Below are 15530 nucleotides of genomic sequence, written 5' to 3' on the forward strand. Positions count from 1 at the left end.
ATACATTTCTCTATTTTCCGATACTCCTCATGTCGAGTCCTCAGATCTTGACACACACATGTGTTTATGACATCACATCCTAGTGTAGAAGACACGGAACATTGAACATTCCAATATGTCAGTTCTCCACATGCTGTACATGTGGCCCATGTTATTGGTCAGCTGTTTGCGTGTGTGTTTGCATCAATATCTCCTCATGTACCGTGGACTGGGGTGTATAGTGTCACTACTTCCCCTGAGGGAGAACAGAGCTTTAGAGGTGACCTAGTTCCACTGATTAACATCAGCAGAAGGCTGTGTGTGTGTGTGTGTGTGTGTGTGTGTGTGTGTGTGTGTGTGTGTGTGTGTGTGTGTGTGTGTGTGTGTGTGTGTGTGTGTGTGTGTGTGTGTGTGTGTGTGTGTGTGTGTGTGATCCATCAGTGCTTTGTACCGGGGTACTGAACTGTGCCATGGACTCAGGACTCAACCCAATTGGGCTTGTGTAATGAAGCAAGCAAGCACACACACGCACACACACGCACGCACGCACGCACGCACGCACGCACGCACGCACGCACGCACGCACGCACGCACGCACGCACGCACGCACGCACACACACACACACACACACACACACACACACACACACACACACACACACACACACACACACACACACACACACACACACACACACACACACACACAGAGAGATAATAACATCCGTATAACACCCAGGTATTACCCTCCGTATCAACCAGAAGAACTGACTGCTCTGTGGTAATGTTGATGGAATACATGAACCACTGCATGAACCAATTCATGAACCAATTCATGAACCAATGCATGAACCAATACATGAACCAATGCATGAACCAATGCATGAACCAATACATGAACCAATGCATGAACCAATTCATGAACCAATGCATGAACCAATACATGAACCAATGCATGAACCAATACATGAACCAATGCATGAACCACTGCATGAACCACTACATGAACCAATACACCGTGACGATGCATCAGTAGGTCGTGTGACAGACAGGGAATTACACCGTGTGATGGATGCTGGCTGTCATTACACTGCTGCTCGGTTCTCTCTCCTAAAATGGCAGCACAATAGAACAGAAGGCTGTGGCTCTGACTCTGTACTGAACAATGACTGAACCAATGACTGAACCAATGACTGAACCAATGACTGAACCAATGACTGCTGTGACTGAGATGAGATCTATGCAGTTTGTTACATTCTTGTTGTCACTTCTGAGGAGACTGGTAGCTAAACATACATTCATGGTAGGTTGTAGATGTGTAAATTCATGGTAGGTTGTAGATATGCAAATTCATGGTAGGTTGTAGATGTGTACATTCATGGTAGGTTGTAGATATGCAAATTCATGGTAGGTTGTAGATGTGTAAATTCATGGTAGGTTGTAGATGTGTACATTCATGGTCAGTTGTAGATATGTAAATTCATGGTAGGTTGTAGATGTGTAAATTCATGGTAGGTTGTAGATGTGTACATTCATGGTCAGTTGTAGATATGTAAATTCATGGTAGTAAATTCATGGTAGGTTGTAGATGTGTACATTCATGATCAGTTAGATGTGTAAATTCATGGTAGGTTGTAGATGTGTACATTCATGGTCAGTTGTAGATGTGTAAATTCATGGTAGGTTGTAGATTTACATTACATTTACATTTACATTTAAGTCATTTAGCAGACGCTCTTATCCAGAGCGACTTACAAATTGGATATGTAAATTCATGGTAGGTTGTAGATATGTAAATTCATGGTAGGTTGTAGATATGTAAATTCATGGTAGGTTGTAGATATGTAAATTCATGGTAGGTTGTAGATATGTAAATTCATGGTAGGTTGTAGATGTGTACATTCATGGTAGGTTGTCATGTAGAACATGTGTATACTTTATATTGATGTGATGGTGCAATATCCAAGCTTCCTCAAAACGTGTAAACCCTATTCATAGATTTCATATAGAAGTGTACCCTGAAGAAGTGATGACACGTGGGTAATAGGATGAGAGAATAAATACGCAGAACCGCAACAAAGTACAACTGATCAAAACATTTACAAGAATAAGAAGACTGTCTGAAAAGAGTGGATGTGCTTACATGACTGTTACGTTACGATCAGAAACACCTATTGAACAATTTCCAAGGAGAACATTAATGACTACATACACATACATACAAATACATCCAATCAATTATAAATAGTCAATCCATCGTGATATTCAATACTTCATAAAATCCTTCAAAAACTAAAAAACAAACAGAAAGGTTGAAGTCCAGCTTCACTGTCTTAAACAACAGTTCTCTTTAGGGGGTACTATAATCATGTCTTAGAGGTTGACCTTTGAACTCTTAGAGAGAACTATGCCCTCTGTCCCCTGTGTTTAGGGCCTCTTATAGAGCCATCAGAGGCCAAGAGCCATCAGGGACAGGGACCTAAGAGTCCCTGTCCCTTACATCAGTTCATCAGAGTACCTGACTTTCCCTCTGTGTGACATTAAAGAAATAGACAAACAAGGGAAAGAGATATAATGTGCATTTCCTCTCTTATTACCTTTTGATCAAATGGCATGAGTAGAAGGAATGGAGAGAGAATGGGGAGAGAAAGAAAGAGAGACTCGGAGGCAGCTGCATCAGATTCCCATCTGGGCTTCTGCGGATGCTGGGAAGTGATTGGCTGAGAGCCTGAGAGCTTAGCTGACAAGCCAGGAAGCAGCCTGAGACACAAGCTCAGCCACTCCTCCACCTGAAGTCTGGAGGTGGGGTGTTTTTCCGCAGTAGCTGCTTTACTTCTCCTAGTCTGGTCTCCCCTGCAATGGGCAGAGAGAGGGCTCAGCCTTGAGGTGGTTTGTGGTGGCAGAATCCTCTTCTCCTCCACTCCACCTGGTCTCCCTCCTCCTCTGGCTGGCTCTTGGAGCCCCCTGCTGGTCTCCCTCCTCCTCTGGCTGGCTCTTGGAGCCCCCTGCTGGTCTCTCCCTCCTCCTGCGACTGTCTTATATCTGCAGTCCCTTACTGGTGGTCAGCGGTTTGTGTTTGATGACCCACTCTCCACTGGGGTTGTTGTTGTACAGGTCCAGGAGATGAGTCTCTGGGTCCAAGCAGTGCTCACCTACAGGACAGAATAGAACAACACAAGGCAGAGTCAATACTGAGGGACACATTTTGTAATTGAACATGTTTTCATACAGGTTATTCTCATTCAGATAAAATCTCTTCCGCAAGAGAGATATTGAAAACAGTGTGAAACTAAAAACTTAAACTCTGCCTTGTTTTTGGTCCGTGAATGCACATACATTATGAGTGGCGTGTGAATGATTGGGTCCAGTACATAACAGTGCAGTAGCTACATGTGGAATCATTTGTCTGCTCTGATAACTCTCCCCCCTCCCTCTTTTTCTCCCTCTCACCTCCCCCTTCTCTTCCTCTCTCTCGCCCTCTCTCTTTCTCTCCCCCCTCTCTCTTCCTCTCTCCCTCTCCCCTCTCTTTCTCTCCCCCGCTCTCCTTCTTTCTCTATCCCCCTCTCTCCCTATGCTCCTGTCTCCTCTCGGGCTCCCCTCTTTCTCCCCCTCGCGCTCTCTCTCTCCCCCTCTCTTCCTCTCCCCCCCTCTCCTCTCTCCTTCTAGTAATAATAATATGCCATTTAGCAGACCTTTTCTCCCCCTCAGTCATGTGTGCATACATTTTGGTCCCGGGAATCGAACCTCTACCCTGGCGTTATCTCCTGTTTCCCCCTTCTCCCCCACACCTTCTTTCTCCCTCTTTCTCTCCCTCCCTCTCCTCTCCTCACCCCCTCTACCCCTCTCTCCCCCTCCCTCTAACCCTTTTCTCCCCTCTCCCCTACCCCTCTCTCTCCCCTCCTCTACCCCTCTCTCACCCCCCTCTACCCCTCTCTCACCCCCCTCTACCCCTCTCTCACCCACTCCCCTAACCCTCTCTCTCCCCTCCCCTACCCCTCTCTCTCCCCTCCTCTACCCCTCTCTCACCCCCCCTCTACCCCTCTCTCACCCCCCCTCTACCCCTCTCTCACCCACTCCCCCTAACCCTCTCTCAGCCCCCTCACTCTCCAGTTCATTCCCCTAAGGCCTACCCGTAATCAGTTCAATCAGCAGAAAGACATGCACATGTCAGAGTCACTCATGTAACCTTCTAATGTGGCTCTCAGCCTGATTCTCTCCCCGGGATTCAAATTCTATTTGAAATCATTTTGAACTGTGCTTGATTGAGCCTGATGCAATTAAATAGCATTAGAAACAATGGAAAGAAAACAAACACTCCAAGTTTTTTGATAGATTTCAAATAGTATTTGCCCCCCCATGTCCAGTAGATAGTCTGGGTAAGGCCTGGCCAGCGTAATCAGTTCAATCAGCAGAAAGACATGCACATGTCAGAGTCACTCATGTAACCTTCTAATGTGGCTCTCAGCCTGATTAGATAGATAGACTGGGTATGGGGTGGAGGCTGGTAGATAGATTCTGGAAAGATAGATTTTGGAGGCTGGTAGATAGACTGGGTATGGGGTGGAGGCTGGTAGATAGCCTGGGCATTGGAGGCTGTGCTGGGTATGGGGTGGAGGCTGGTAGCAGACTTAAATAGCATTAGAAACAATGGAAAGAAAACAAACACTCCAAGTTTTTTGATAGATTTCAAATAGTATTTGAACCCATGTCTGGTAGATAGTCTGGGTATGGGGTGGAGGCTGGTAGATAGACTGGGTATGGGGTGGAGGCTGGTAGATAGACTGGGTATGGGGTGGAGGCTGGTAGATAGACTGGGTATGGGGTGGAGGCTGGTAGATAGTCTGGGTATGGGGTGGAGGCTGGTAGATAGACTGGGTATGGGTGGAGGCTGGTAGATAGTGGTATGGGGTGGAGGCTGGTAGATAGACTGGGTATGGGGTGGAGGCTGGTAGATAGTCTGGGTATGGGGTGGAGGCTGGTAGATAGACTTGGTATGGGGTGGAGGCTGGTAGATAGTCTGGGTATGGGGTGGAGGCTGGTAGACATGGGACTGGGTATGGGGTGGAGGCTGGTAGATAGTCTGGGTATGGGGTGGAGGCTGGTAGATAGACTGGGTATGGGGTGGAGGCTGGTAGATAGACTGGGTATGGGGTGGAGGCTGGTAGATAGACTGGGTATGGGGTGGAGGCTGGTAGATAGACTGGGTATGGGGTGGAGGCTGGTAGATAGACTGGGTATGGGGTGGAGGCTGGTAGATAGACTGGGTATGGGGTGGAGGCTGGTAGATAGACTGGGTATGGGGTGGAGGCTGGTAGATAGACTGGGTATGGGGTGGAGGCTGGTAGATAGTCTGGGTATGGGGTGGAGGCTGGTAGATAGACTGGGTATGGGGTGGAGGCTGGTAGATAGACTGGGTATGGGGTGGAGGCTGGTAGATAGACTGGGTATGGGGTGGAGGCTTGTGTTGTGGTACCTACCAATATTTCCTCCCACTTCATACATGGCACAGTCCAGGTAGGATCCCAAATCATTTACCAAACCATTCCTGTGATAAAGACATTTAAGAACAACACAAGGCAGACTTGTTATTCATTCAATGGATTCGGTCAACTTCTCAATTTCTGCTCAGTGAAATGCCAACGTAGCATTTCTGAAGCAAGGTTTTCTATGCAGTGGGTTTACATTAGAGGTCACCACTAGGACAGGGCATCAGTGGTTTTACTGTGTTTAGAGGTCTATCAGTGGCAGAGGTCACCACTAGGACAGGGCATCAGTGGTTTTACTGTGTGCTTAGAGGTCACCACTAGGACAGGGAATCAGTGGTTTTACTGTGTGCTTAGAGGTCACCACTAGGACAGGGATTCAGTGTTTTTACTGTGTGCTTAGAGGTCACCACTAGGACAGGGAATCAGTGTTTTTACTGTGTGCTTAGAGGTCACCACTAGGACAGGGATTCAGTGTTTTTACTGTGTGCTTAGAGGTCACCACTAGGACAGGGAATCAGTGTTTTTACTGTGTGCTTAGAGGTCACCACTAGGACAGGGATTCAGTGTTTTTACTGTGTGCTTAGAGGTCACCACTAGGACAGGGATTCAGTGTTTTTACTGTGTGCTTAGAGGTCACCACTAGGACAGGGATTCAGTGTTTTTACTGTGTGCTTAGAGGTCACCACTAGGACAGGGAATCAGTGTTTTTACTGTGTGCTTAGAGGTCACCACTAGGACCGGGATTCAGTGTTTTTACTGTGTGCTTAGAGGTCACCACTAGGACAGAGTTTTCCCTGATCAGCTGGGTAAAAGGATTGATTCATTGATTGTACTGTACTGTACCTCTTGAGCAGGCCCTTGGTGTTGTCAGAGCTGTGGAGGTGCCTGTGGAACTGAGCCAGTAGGTCTGATGCTCTGGAGTTTATGTTGACCTTGACCTCCATGGTGCTGCTCATCAGTTCACCCACCTGGATCTTTACTGTACGACAAGGCTGGTGGGGGTGGGGGACGACGAGACGACGACGAGACGAGACGAGGGAAACGGGGGAGAGGAGAGAGAAATAGATGCTATCAAAATAGATGCTAAATTAGAGCCAGTGAGAGAAAAGTCCGAGTGTAAGTGCAAGTTACAACAGTATTAGTAGTTTCTAGAAAAACAGCTACCTCGGAGGAGTTCTTGTCAGGTTTATCCTTGCGGTCCTGGTGAATTTTCCTCAGCAGGTTCTTGATGCGGCGATCGTAGAACTGGTACCTTCGGTTACTGTTCTCATTCAGCTTACGCACCTGGCTCATCAGGAAGTTAGGGATCTGCCATGGAGGAAGATATTTCAGTCATCCACTTGCCATGACAATGATCTTCTTGTTGTCAACCTTTACATGAGATCATCCTAGCTTTTGATTTAACCTTTTGCATAAACACTATAGTTTGTCTGATGAGTAAACGGTAAGAGAGAAAATCTGTGCAAAGAGAGTGTTGGTGAGGGGGGGGGGCTGACCTCTGCGTGGGTGTTGGTGGTAGATTGGTGGGAGTGTCACACACCATAGCTGTGGGAAGATGTTTGAGTGGGGGAGGGGGGGCTGACCTCTGCGTGGGTGTTGGTGGTAGATTGGTGGGAGTGTCCCACACCATAGCTGTGGGAAGATGTTTGAGTGGGGGGGGGGGGGCTGACCTCTGCGTGGGTGTTGGTGGTAGATTGGTGGGAGTGTCCCACACCATAGCTGTGGGAAGATGTTTGAGTGGGGAGGGGGGCTGACCTCTGCGTGGGTGTTGGTGGTAGATTGGTGGGAGTGTCCCACACCATAGCTGTGGGAAGATGTTTGAGTGGGGGGGGGGGGGGGGGCTGACCTCTGCGTGGGTGTTGGTGGTAGATTGGTGGGAGTGTCCCACACCATAGCTGTGGGAAGATGTTTGAGTGGGGGGAGGGGGGGCTGACCTCTGCGTGGGTGTTGGTGGTAGATTGGTGGGAGTGTCCACACCATAGCTGTGGGAAGATGTTTGAGTGGGGGGGAGGGGGGCTGACCTCTGCGTGGGTGTTGGTGGTAGATTGGTGGGAGTCTCCCACACCATAGCTGTGGGAAGATGTTTGAGTGGGGAGGGGGGGGGGGCTGACCTCTGCGTGGGTGTTGGTGGTAGATTGGTGGGAGTCTCCCACACCATAGCTGTGGGAAGATGTTTGAGTGGGGGGAGGGGGGGGCTGACCTCTGCGTGGGTGTTGGTGGTAGATTGGTGGGAGTCTCCCACACCATAGCTGTGGGAAGATGTTTGAGTGGGGGAGGGGGGCTGACCTCTGCGTGGGTGTTGGTGGTAGATTGGTGGGAGTCTCACACACCATAGCTGTGGGAAGATGTTTGAGTGGGGGGGGGAGGGGGCTGACCTCTGCGTGGGTGTTGGTGGTAGATTGGTGGGAGTCTCACACACCATAGCTGTGGGAAGATGTTTGAGTGGGGGAGGGGGGGGGCTGACCTCTGCGTGGGTGTTGGTGGTAGATTGGTGGGAGTGTCCCACACCATAGCTGTGGGAAGATGTTTGAGTGGGGAGGGGGGGGCTGACCTCTGCGTGGGTGTTGGTGGTAGATTGGTGGGAGTGTCCCACACCATAGCTGTGGGAAGATGTTTGAGTGGGGAGGGGGGGGCTGACCTCTGCGTGGGTGTTGGTGGTAGATTGGTGGGAGTGTCCCACACCATAGCTGTGGGAAGATGTTTGAGTGGGGAGGGGGAGGGGGGGCTGACCTCTGCGTGGGTGTTGGTGGTAGATTGGTGGGAGTCTCACACACCATAGCTGTGGGAAGATGTTTGAGTGGGGGAGGGGGGGGCTGACCTCTGCGTGGGTGTTGGTGGTAGATTGGTGGGAGTGTCCCACACCATAGCTGTGGGAAGATGTTTGAGTGGGGGGGGGGGGGGGGCTGACCTCTGCGTGGGTGTTGGTGGTAGATTGGTGGGAGTGTCCCACACCATAGCTGTGGGAAGATGTTTGAGTGGGGGAGGGGGGCTGACCTCTGCGTGGGTGTTGGTGGTAGATTGGTGGGAGTGTCCCACACCATAGCTGTGGGAAGATGTTTGAGTGGGGGAGGGGGGGCTGACCTCTGCGTGGGTGTTGGTGGTAGATTGGTGGGAGTGTCCCACACCATAGCTGTGGGAAGATGTTTGAGTGGGGGGGGGGGGGGCTGACCTCTGCGTGGGTGTTGGTGGTAGATTGGTGGGAGTCTCACACACCATAGCTGTGGGAAGATGTTTGAGTGGGGGGGGGGGGGGCTGACCTCTGCGTGGGTGTTGGTGGTAGATTGGTGGGAGTCTCACACACCATAGCTGTGGGAAGATGTTTGAGTGGGGAGGGGGGGCTGACCTCTGCGTGGGTGTTGGTGGTAGATTGGTGGGAGTCTCACACACCATAGCTGTGGGAAGATGTTTGAGTGGGGGAGGGGGGGCTGACCTCTGCGTGGGTGTTGGTGGTAGATTGGTGGGAGTCTCACACACCATAGCTGTGGGAAGATGTTTGAGTGGGGAGGGGGGGGGGGCTGACCTCTGCGTGGGTGTTGGTGGTAGATTGGTGGGAGTGTCCTCACACCATAGCTGTGGGAAGATGTTTGAGTGGGGAGGGGGGCTGACCTCTGCGTGGGTGTTGGTGGTAGATTGGTGGGAGTCTCACACACCATAGCTGTGGGAAGATGTTTGAGTGGGGGAGGGGGCTGACCTCTGCGTGGGTGTTGGTGGTAGATTGGTGGGAGTCTCACACACCATAGCTGTGGGAAGATGTTTGAGTGGGGGAGGGGGGGCTGACCTCTGCGTGGGTGTTGGTGGTAGATTGGTGGGAGTCTCACACACCATAGCTGTGGGAAGATGTTTGAGTGGGGAGGGGGCTGACCTCTGCGTGGGTGTTGGTGGTAGATTGGTGGGAGTCTCACACACCATAGCTGTGGGAAGATGTTTGAGTGGGGAGGGGGGGGCTGACCTCTGCGTGGGTGTTGGTGGTAGATTGGTGGGAGTGTCCACACCATAGCTGTGGGAAGATGTTTGAGTGGGGGAGGGGGGGCTGACCTCTGCGTGGGTGTTGGTGGTAGATTGGTGGGAGTCTCACACACCATAGCTGTGGGAAGATGTTTGAGTGGGGGGAGGGGGGGGGGCTGACCTCTGCGTGGGTGTTGGTGGTAGATTGGTGGGAGTGTCACACACCATAGCTGTGGGAAGATGTTTGAGTGGGGAGGGAGGGGGGGGCTGACCTCTGCGTGGGTGTTGGTGGTAGATTGGTGGGAGTCTCACACACCATAGCTGTGGGAAGATGTTTGAGTGGGGAGGGGGCTGACCTCTGCGTGGGTGTTGGTGGTAGATTGGTGGGAGTCTCACACACCATAGCTGTGGGAAGATGTTTGAGTGGGGAGGGGGGCTGACCTCTGCGTGGGTGTTGGTGGTAGATTGGTGGGAGTCTCACACACCATAGCTGTGGGAAGATGTTTGAGTGGGGGGAGGGGGGGGCTGACCTCTGCGTGGGTGTTGGTGGTAGATTGGTGGGAGTCTCACACACCATAGCTGTGGGAAGATGTTTGAGTGGGGAGGGGGGCTGACCTCTGCGTGGGTGTTGGTGGTAGATTGGTGGGAGTCTCACACACCATAGCTGTGGGAAGATGTTTGAGTGGGGAGGGGGGGGCTGACCTCTGCGTGGGTGTTGGTGGTAGATTGGTGGGAGTGTCACACACCATAGCTGTGGGAAGATGTTTGAGTGGGGGAGGGGGGGCTGACCTCTGCGTGGGTGTTGGTGGTAGATTGGTGGGAGTCTCCCACACCATAGCTGTGGGAAGATGTTTGAGTGGGGGAGGGGGGCTGACCTCTGCGTGGGTGTTGGTGGTAGATTGGTGGGAGTGTCCCACACCATAGCTGTGGGAAGATGTTTGAGTGGGGGGGGGGGGCTGACCTCTGCGTGGGTGTTGGTGGTAGATTGGTGGGAGTCTCACACACCATAGCTGTGGGAAGATGTTTGAGTGGGGAGGGGGGGCTGACCTCTGCGTGGGTGTTGGTGGTAGATTGGTGGGAGTCTCCCACACCATAGCTGTGGGAAGATGTTTGAGTGGGGGGGAGGGGGGCTGACCTCTGCGTGGGTGTTGGTGGTAGATTGGTGGGAGTCCCACACCATAGCTGTGGGAAGATGTTTGAGTGGGGAGGGGGGGCTGACCTCTGCGTGGGTGTTGGTGGTAGATTGGTGGGAGTCTCACACACCATAGCTGTGGGAAGATGTTTGAGTGGGGAGGGGGGGGGCTGACCTCTGCGTGGGTGTTGGTGGTAGATTGGTGGGAGTGTCCCACACCATAGCTGTGGGAAGATGTTTGAGTGGGGGGGGGGGGCTGACCTCTGCGTGGGTGTTGGTGGTAGATTGGTGGGAGTCTCCACACCATAGCTGTGGGAAGATGTTTGAGTGGGGAGGGGGGCTGACCTCTGCGTGGGTGTTGGTGGTAGATTGGTGGGAGTGTCCCACACCATAGCTGTGGGAAGATGTTTGAGTGGGGAGGGGGGGGGGGCTGACCTCTGCGTGGGTGTTGGTGGTAGATTGGTGGGAGTGTCCCACACCATAGCTGTGGGAAGATGTTTGAGTGGGGAGGGGGGGGCTGACCTCTGCGTGGGTGTTGGTGGTAGATTGGTGGGAGTGTCCCACACCATAGCTGTGGGAAGATGTTTGAGTGGGGGGGGGGGGGGCTGACCTCTGCGTGGGTGTTGGTGGTAGATTGGTGGGAGTGTCCCACACCATAGCTGTGGGAAGATGTTTGAGTGGGGAGGGGGGGAGGGGGGGCTGACCTCTGCGTGGGTGTTGGTGGTAGATTGGTGGGAGTGTCCCACACCATAGCTGTGGGAAGATGTTTGAGTGGGGAGGGGGGGGGGGCTGACCTCTGCGTGGGTGTTGGTGGTAGATTGGTGGGAGTGTCCCACACCATAGCTGTGGGAAGATGTTTGAGTGGGGAGGGGGGAGGGGGGGGCTGACCTCTGCGTGGGTGTTGGTGGTAGATTGGTGGGAGTGTCCCACACCATAGCTGTGGGAAGATGTTTGAGTGGGGGGGGAGGGGGGGCTGACCTCTGCGTGGGTGTTGGTGGTAGATTGGTGGGAGTCTCCACACCATAGCTGTGGGAAGATGTTTGAGTGGGGAGGGGAGGGGGCTGACCTCTGCGTGGGTGTTGGTGGTAGATTGGTGGGAGTCTCCCACACCATAGCTGTGGGAAGATGTTTGAGTGGGGAGGGGGGGGCTGACCTCTGCGTGGGTGTTGGTGGTAGATTGGTGGGAGTCTCCCACACCATAGCTGTGGGAAGATGTTTGAGTGGGGAGGGGGGGGGGGGCTGACCTCTGCGTGGGTGTTGGTGGTAGATTGGTGGGAGTCTCACACACCATAGCTGTGGGAAGATGTTTGAGTGGGGAGGGGACCTCTGCGTGGGTGTTGGGGGCTGACCTCTGCGTGGGTGTTGGTGGTAGATTGGTGGGAGTCTCACACACCATAGCTGTGGGAAGATGTTTGAGTGGGGGGGGGGGGGGGCTGACCTCTGCGTGGGTGTTGGTGGTAGATTGGTGGGAGTCTCACACACCATAGCTGTGGGAAGATGTTTGAGTGGGGAGGGGGGGGCTGACCTCTGCGTGGGTGTTGGTGGTAGATTGGTGGGAGTCTCACACACCATAGCTGTGGGAAGATGTTTGAGTGGGGAGGGGGGCTGACCTCTGCGTGGGTGTTGGTGGTAGATTGGTGGGAGTCTCACACACCATAGCTGTGGGAAGATGTTTGAGTGGGGGGGGGGGGGGGCTGACCTCTGCGTGGGTGTTGGTGGTAGATTGGTGGGAGTCTCACACACCATAGCTGTGGGAAGATGTTTGAGTGGGGAGGGGGAGGGGGGCTGACCTCTGCGTGGGTGTTGGTGGTAGATTGGTGGGAGTCTCACACACCATAGCTGTGGGAAGATGTTTGAGTGGGGAGGGGGGGCTGACCTCTGCGTGGGTGTTGGTGGTAGATTGGTGGGAGTCTCACACACCATAGCTGTGGGAAGATGTTTGAGTGGGGAGGGGCTGACCTCTGCGTGGGTGTTGGTGGTAGATTGGTGGGAGTCTCACACACCATAGCTGTGGGAAGATGTTTGAGTGGGGGAGGGGGGCTGACCTCTGCGTGGGTGTTGGTGGTAGATTGGTGGGAGTCTCACACACCATAGCTGTGGGAAGATGTTTGAGGGGGGGAGGGGGGGCTGACCTCTGCGTGGGTGTTGGTGGTAGATTGGTGGGAGTCTCACACACCATAGCTGTGGGAAGATGTTTGAGTGGGGAGGGGGGGGGGGCTGACCTCTGCGTGGGTGTTGGTGGTAGATTGGTGGGAGTCTCACACACCATAGCTGTGGGAAGATGTTTGAGTGGGGGGGGAGGGGGGGCTGACCTCTGCGTGGGTGTTGGTGGTAGATTGGTGGGAGTCTCACACACCATAGCTGTGGGAAGATGTTTGAGTGGGGGGAGGGGGGGGGCTGACCTCTGCGTGGGTGTTGGTGGTAGATTGGTGGGAGTCTCACACACCATAGCTGTGGGAAGATGTTTGAGTGGGGAGGGGGGGGGGGGGGCTGACCTCTGCGTGGGTGTTGGTGGTAGATTGGTGGGAGTCTCACACACCATAGCTGTGGGAAGATGTTTGAGTGGGGGGGGGGGGGGGGCTGACCTCTGCGTGGGTGTTGGTGGTAGATTGGTGGGAGTCTCACACACCATAGCTGTGGGAAGATGTTTGAGTGGGGGGGGGGGGGGCTGACCTCTGCGTGGGTGTTGGTGGTAGATTGGTGGGAGTCTCACACACCATAGCTGTGGGAAGATGTTTGAGTGGGGAGTGGGGAGGGGGGGGCTGACCTCTGCGTGGGTGTTGGTGGTAGATTGGTGGGAGTCTCACACACCATAGCTGTGGGAAGATGTTTGAGTGGGGAGGGGGGGGGGGGGCTGACCTCTGCGTGGGTGTTGGTGGTAGATTGGTGGGAGTCTCACACACCATAGCTGTGGGAAGATGTTTGAGTGGGGAGGGGGGGGGGGGCTGACCTCTGCGTGGGTGTTGGTGGTAGATTGGTGGGAGTCTCACACACCATAGCTGTGGGAAGATGTTTGAGTGGGGGGGGGGGGCTGACCTCTGCGTGGGTGTTGGTGGTAGATTGGTGGGAGTCTCACACACCATAGCTGTGGGAAGATGTTTGAGTGGGGAGGGGGGGGGGGGGGCTGACCTCTGCGTGGGTGTTGGTGGTAGATTGGTGGGAGTCTCACACACCATAGCTGTGGGAAGATGTTTGAGTGGGGAGGGGGGGGGGCTGACCTCTGCGTGGGTGTTGGTGGTAGATTGGTGGGAGTCTCACACACCATAGCTGTGGGAAGATGTTTGAGTGGGGAGGGGGGGGGGCTGACCTCTGCGTGGGTGTTGGTGGTAGATTGGTGGGAGTCTCACACACCATAGCTGTGGGAAGATGTTTGAGTGGGGAGGGGGGGGGGGGCTGACCTCTGCGTGGGTGTTGGTGGTAGATTGGTGGGAGTCTCACACACCATAGCTGTGGGAAGATGTTTGAGTGGGGGGGGGGGGGGGGGCTGACCTCTGCGTGGGTGTTGGTGGTAGATTGGTGGGAGTCTCACACACCATAGCTGTGGGAAGATGTTTGAGTGGGGGAGGGGGGGGGGGGGCTGACCTCTGCGTGGGTGTTGGTGGTAGATTGGTGGGAGTCTCACACACCATAGCTGTGGGAAGATGTTTGAGTGGGGAGGGGGAGGGGGGGGCTGACCTCTGCGTGGGTGTTGGTGGTAGATTGGTGGGAGTCTCACACACCATAGCTGTGGGAAGATGTTTGAGTGGGGAGGGGGGGCTGACCTCTGCGTGGGTGTTGGTGGTAGATTGGTGGGAGTCTCACACACCATAGCTGTGGGAAGATGTTTGAGTGGGGAGGGGGGGGGGCTGACCTCTGCGTGGGTGTTGGTGGTAGATTGGTGGGAGTCTCACACACCATAGCTGTGGGAAGATGTTTGAGTGGGGGGAGGGGGGGGGGGGCTGACCTCTGCGTGGGTGTTGGTGGTAGATTGGTGGGAGTCTCCACACCATAGCTGTGGGAAGATGTTTGAGTGGGGAGGGGGGGGGGGGCTGACCTCTGCGTGGGTGTTGGTGGTAGATTGGTGGGAGTCTCACACACCATAGCTGTGGGAAGATGTTTGAGTGGGGGGGGGGGGCTGACCTCTGCGTGGGTGTTGGTGGTAGATTGGTGGGAGTCTCACACACCATAGCTGTGGGAAGATGTTTGAGTGGGGGGGGGGGGGGGCTGACCTCTGCGTGGGTGTTGGTGGTAGATTGGTGGGAGTCTCACACACCATAGCTGTGGGAAGATGTTTGAGTGGGGGAGGGGGGGGCTGACCTCTGCGTGGGTGTTGGTGGTAGATTGGTGGGAGTCTCACACACCATAGCTGTGGGAAGATGTTTGAGTGGGGAGGGGGAGGGGGGGGCTGACCTCTGCGTGGGTGTTGGTGGTAGATTGGTGGGAGTCTCACACACCATAGCTGTGGGAAGATGTTTGAGTGGGGGGAGGGGGGGCTGACCTCTGCGTGGGTGTTGGTGGTAGATTGGTGGGAGTCTCACACACCATAGCTGTGGGAAGATGTTTGAGTGGGGAGGGGGGGGGGCTGACCTCTGCGTGGGTGTTGGTGGTAGATTGGTGGGAGTCTCACACACCATAGCTGTGGGAAGATGTTTGAGTGGGGGGGGGGGGGGCTGACCTCTGCGTGGGTGTTGGTGGTAGATTGGTGGGAGTCTCACACACCATAGCTGTGGGAAGATGTTTGAGTGGGGAGGGGGGGGGGGGGGCTGACCTCTGCGTGGGTGTTGGTGGTAGATTGGTGGGAGTCTCACACACCATAGCTGTGGGAAGATGTTTGAGTGGGGGGGGGGGGGGGGCTGACCTCTGCGTGGGTGTTGGTGGTAGATTGGTGGGAGTCTCCACACCATAGCTGTGGGAAGATGTTTGAGTGGGGGGGGGGGGGCTGACCTCTGCGTGGGTGTTGGTGGTAGATTGGTGGGAGTCTCACACACCATAGCTGTGGGAAGATGTTT

General features: G+C 54.0%; 1 protein-coding gene across 1 annotated transcript in view; it reads right to left on the minus strand.

The window, feature by feature from the left end:
• Nucleotides 1-1601: 1601 nt before the first annotated feature.
• The window catches only part of LOC124004202 (rho GTPase-activating protein 40-like), a 70741-nt gene continuing 56812 nt past the window's right edge, over nt 1602-15530 (minus strand). The window contains exons 13-16 of the mRNA XM_046312965.1: nt 6630-6773; nt 6309-6457; nt 5457-5524; nt 1602-3131 (exon numbers count right to left, since the gene is read on the minus strand). Coding sequence (XP_046168921.1) covers nt 3016-3131; nt 5457-5524; nt 6309-6457; nt 6630-6773 — 477 coding nt within the window. The 3' untranslated portion in view covers nt 1602-3015. The remainder of the gene's footprint in view (nt 3132-5456; nt 5525-6308; nt 6458-6629; nt 6774-15530) is intronic.

Source organism: Oncorhynchus gorbuscha, linkage group LG18 (assembly GCF_021184085.1).
Source record: "Oncorhynchus gorbuscha isolate QuinsamMale2020 ecotype Even-year linkage group LG18, OgorEven_v1.0, whole genome shotgun sequence".
NCBI classification, from domain to species: Eukaryota; Metazoa; Chordata; class Actinopteri; order Salmoniformes; family Salmonidae; genus Oncorhynchus; species Oncorhynchus gorbuscha.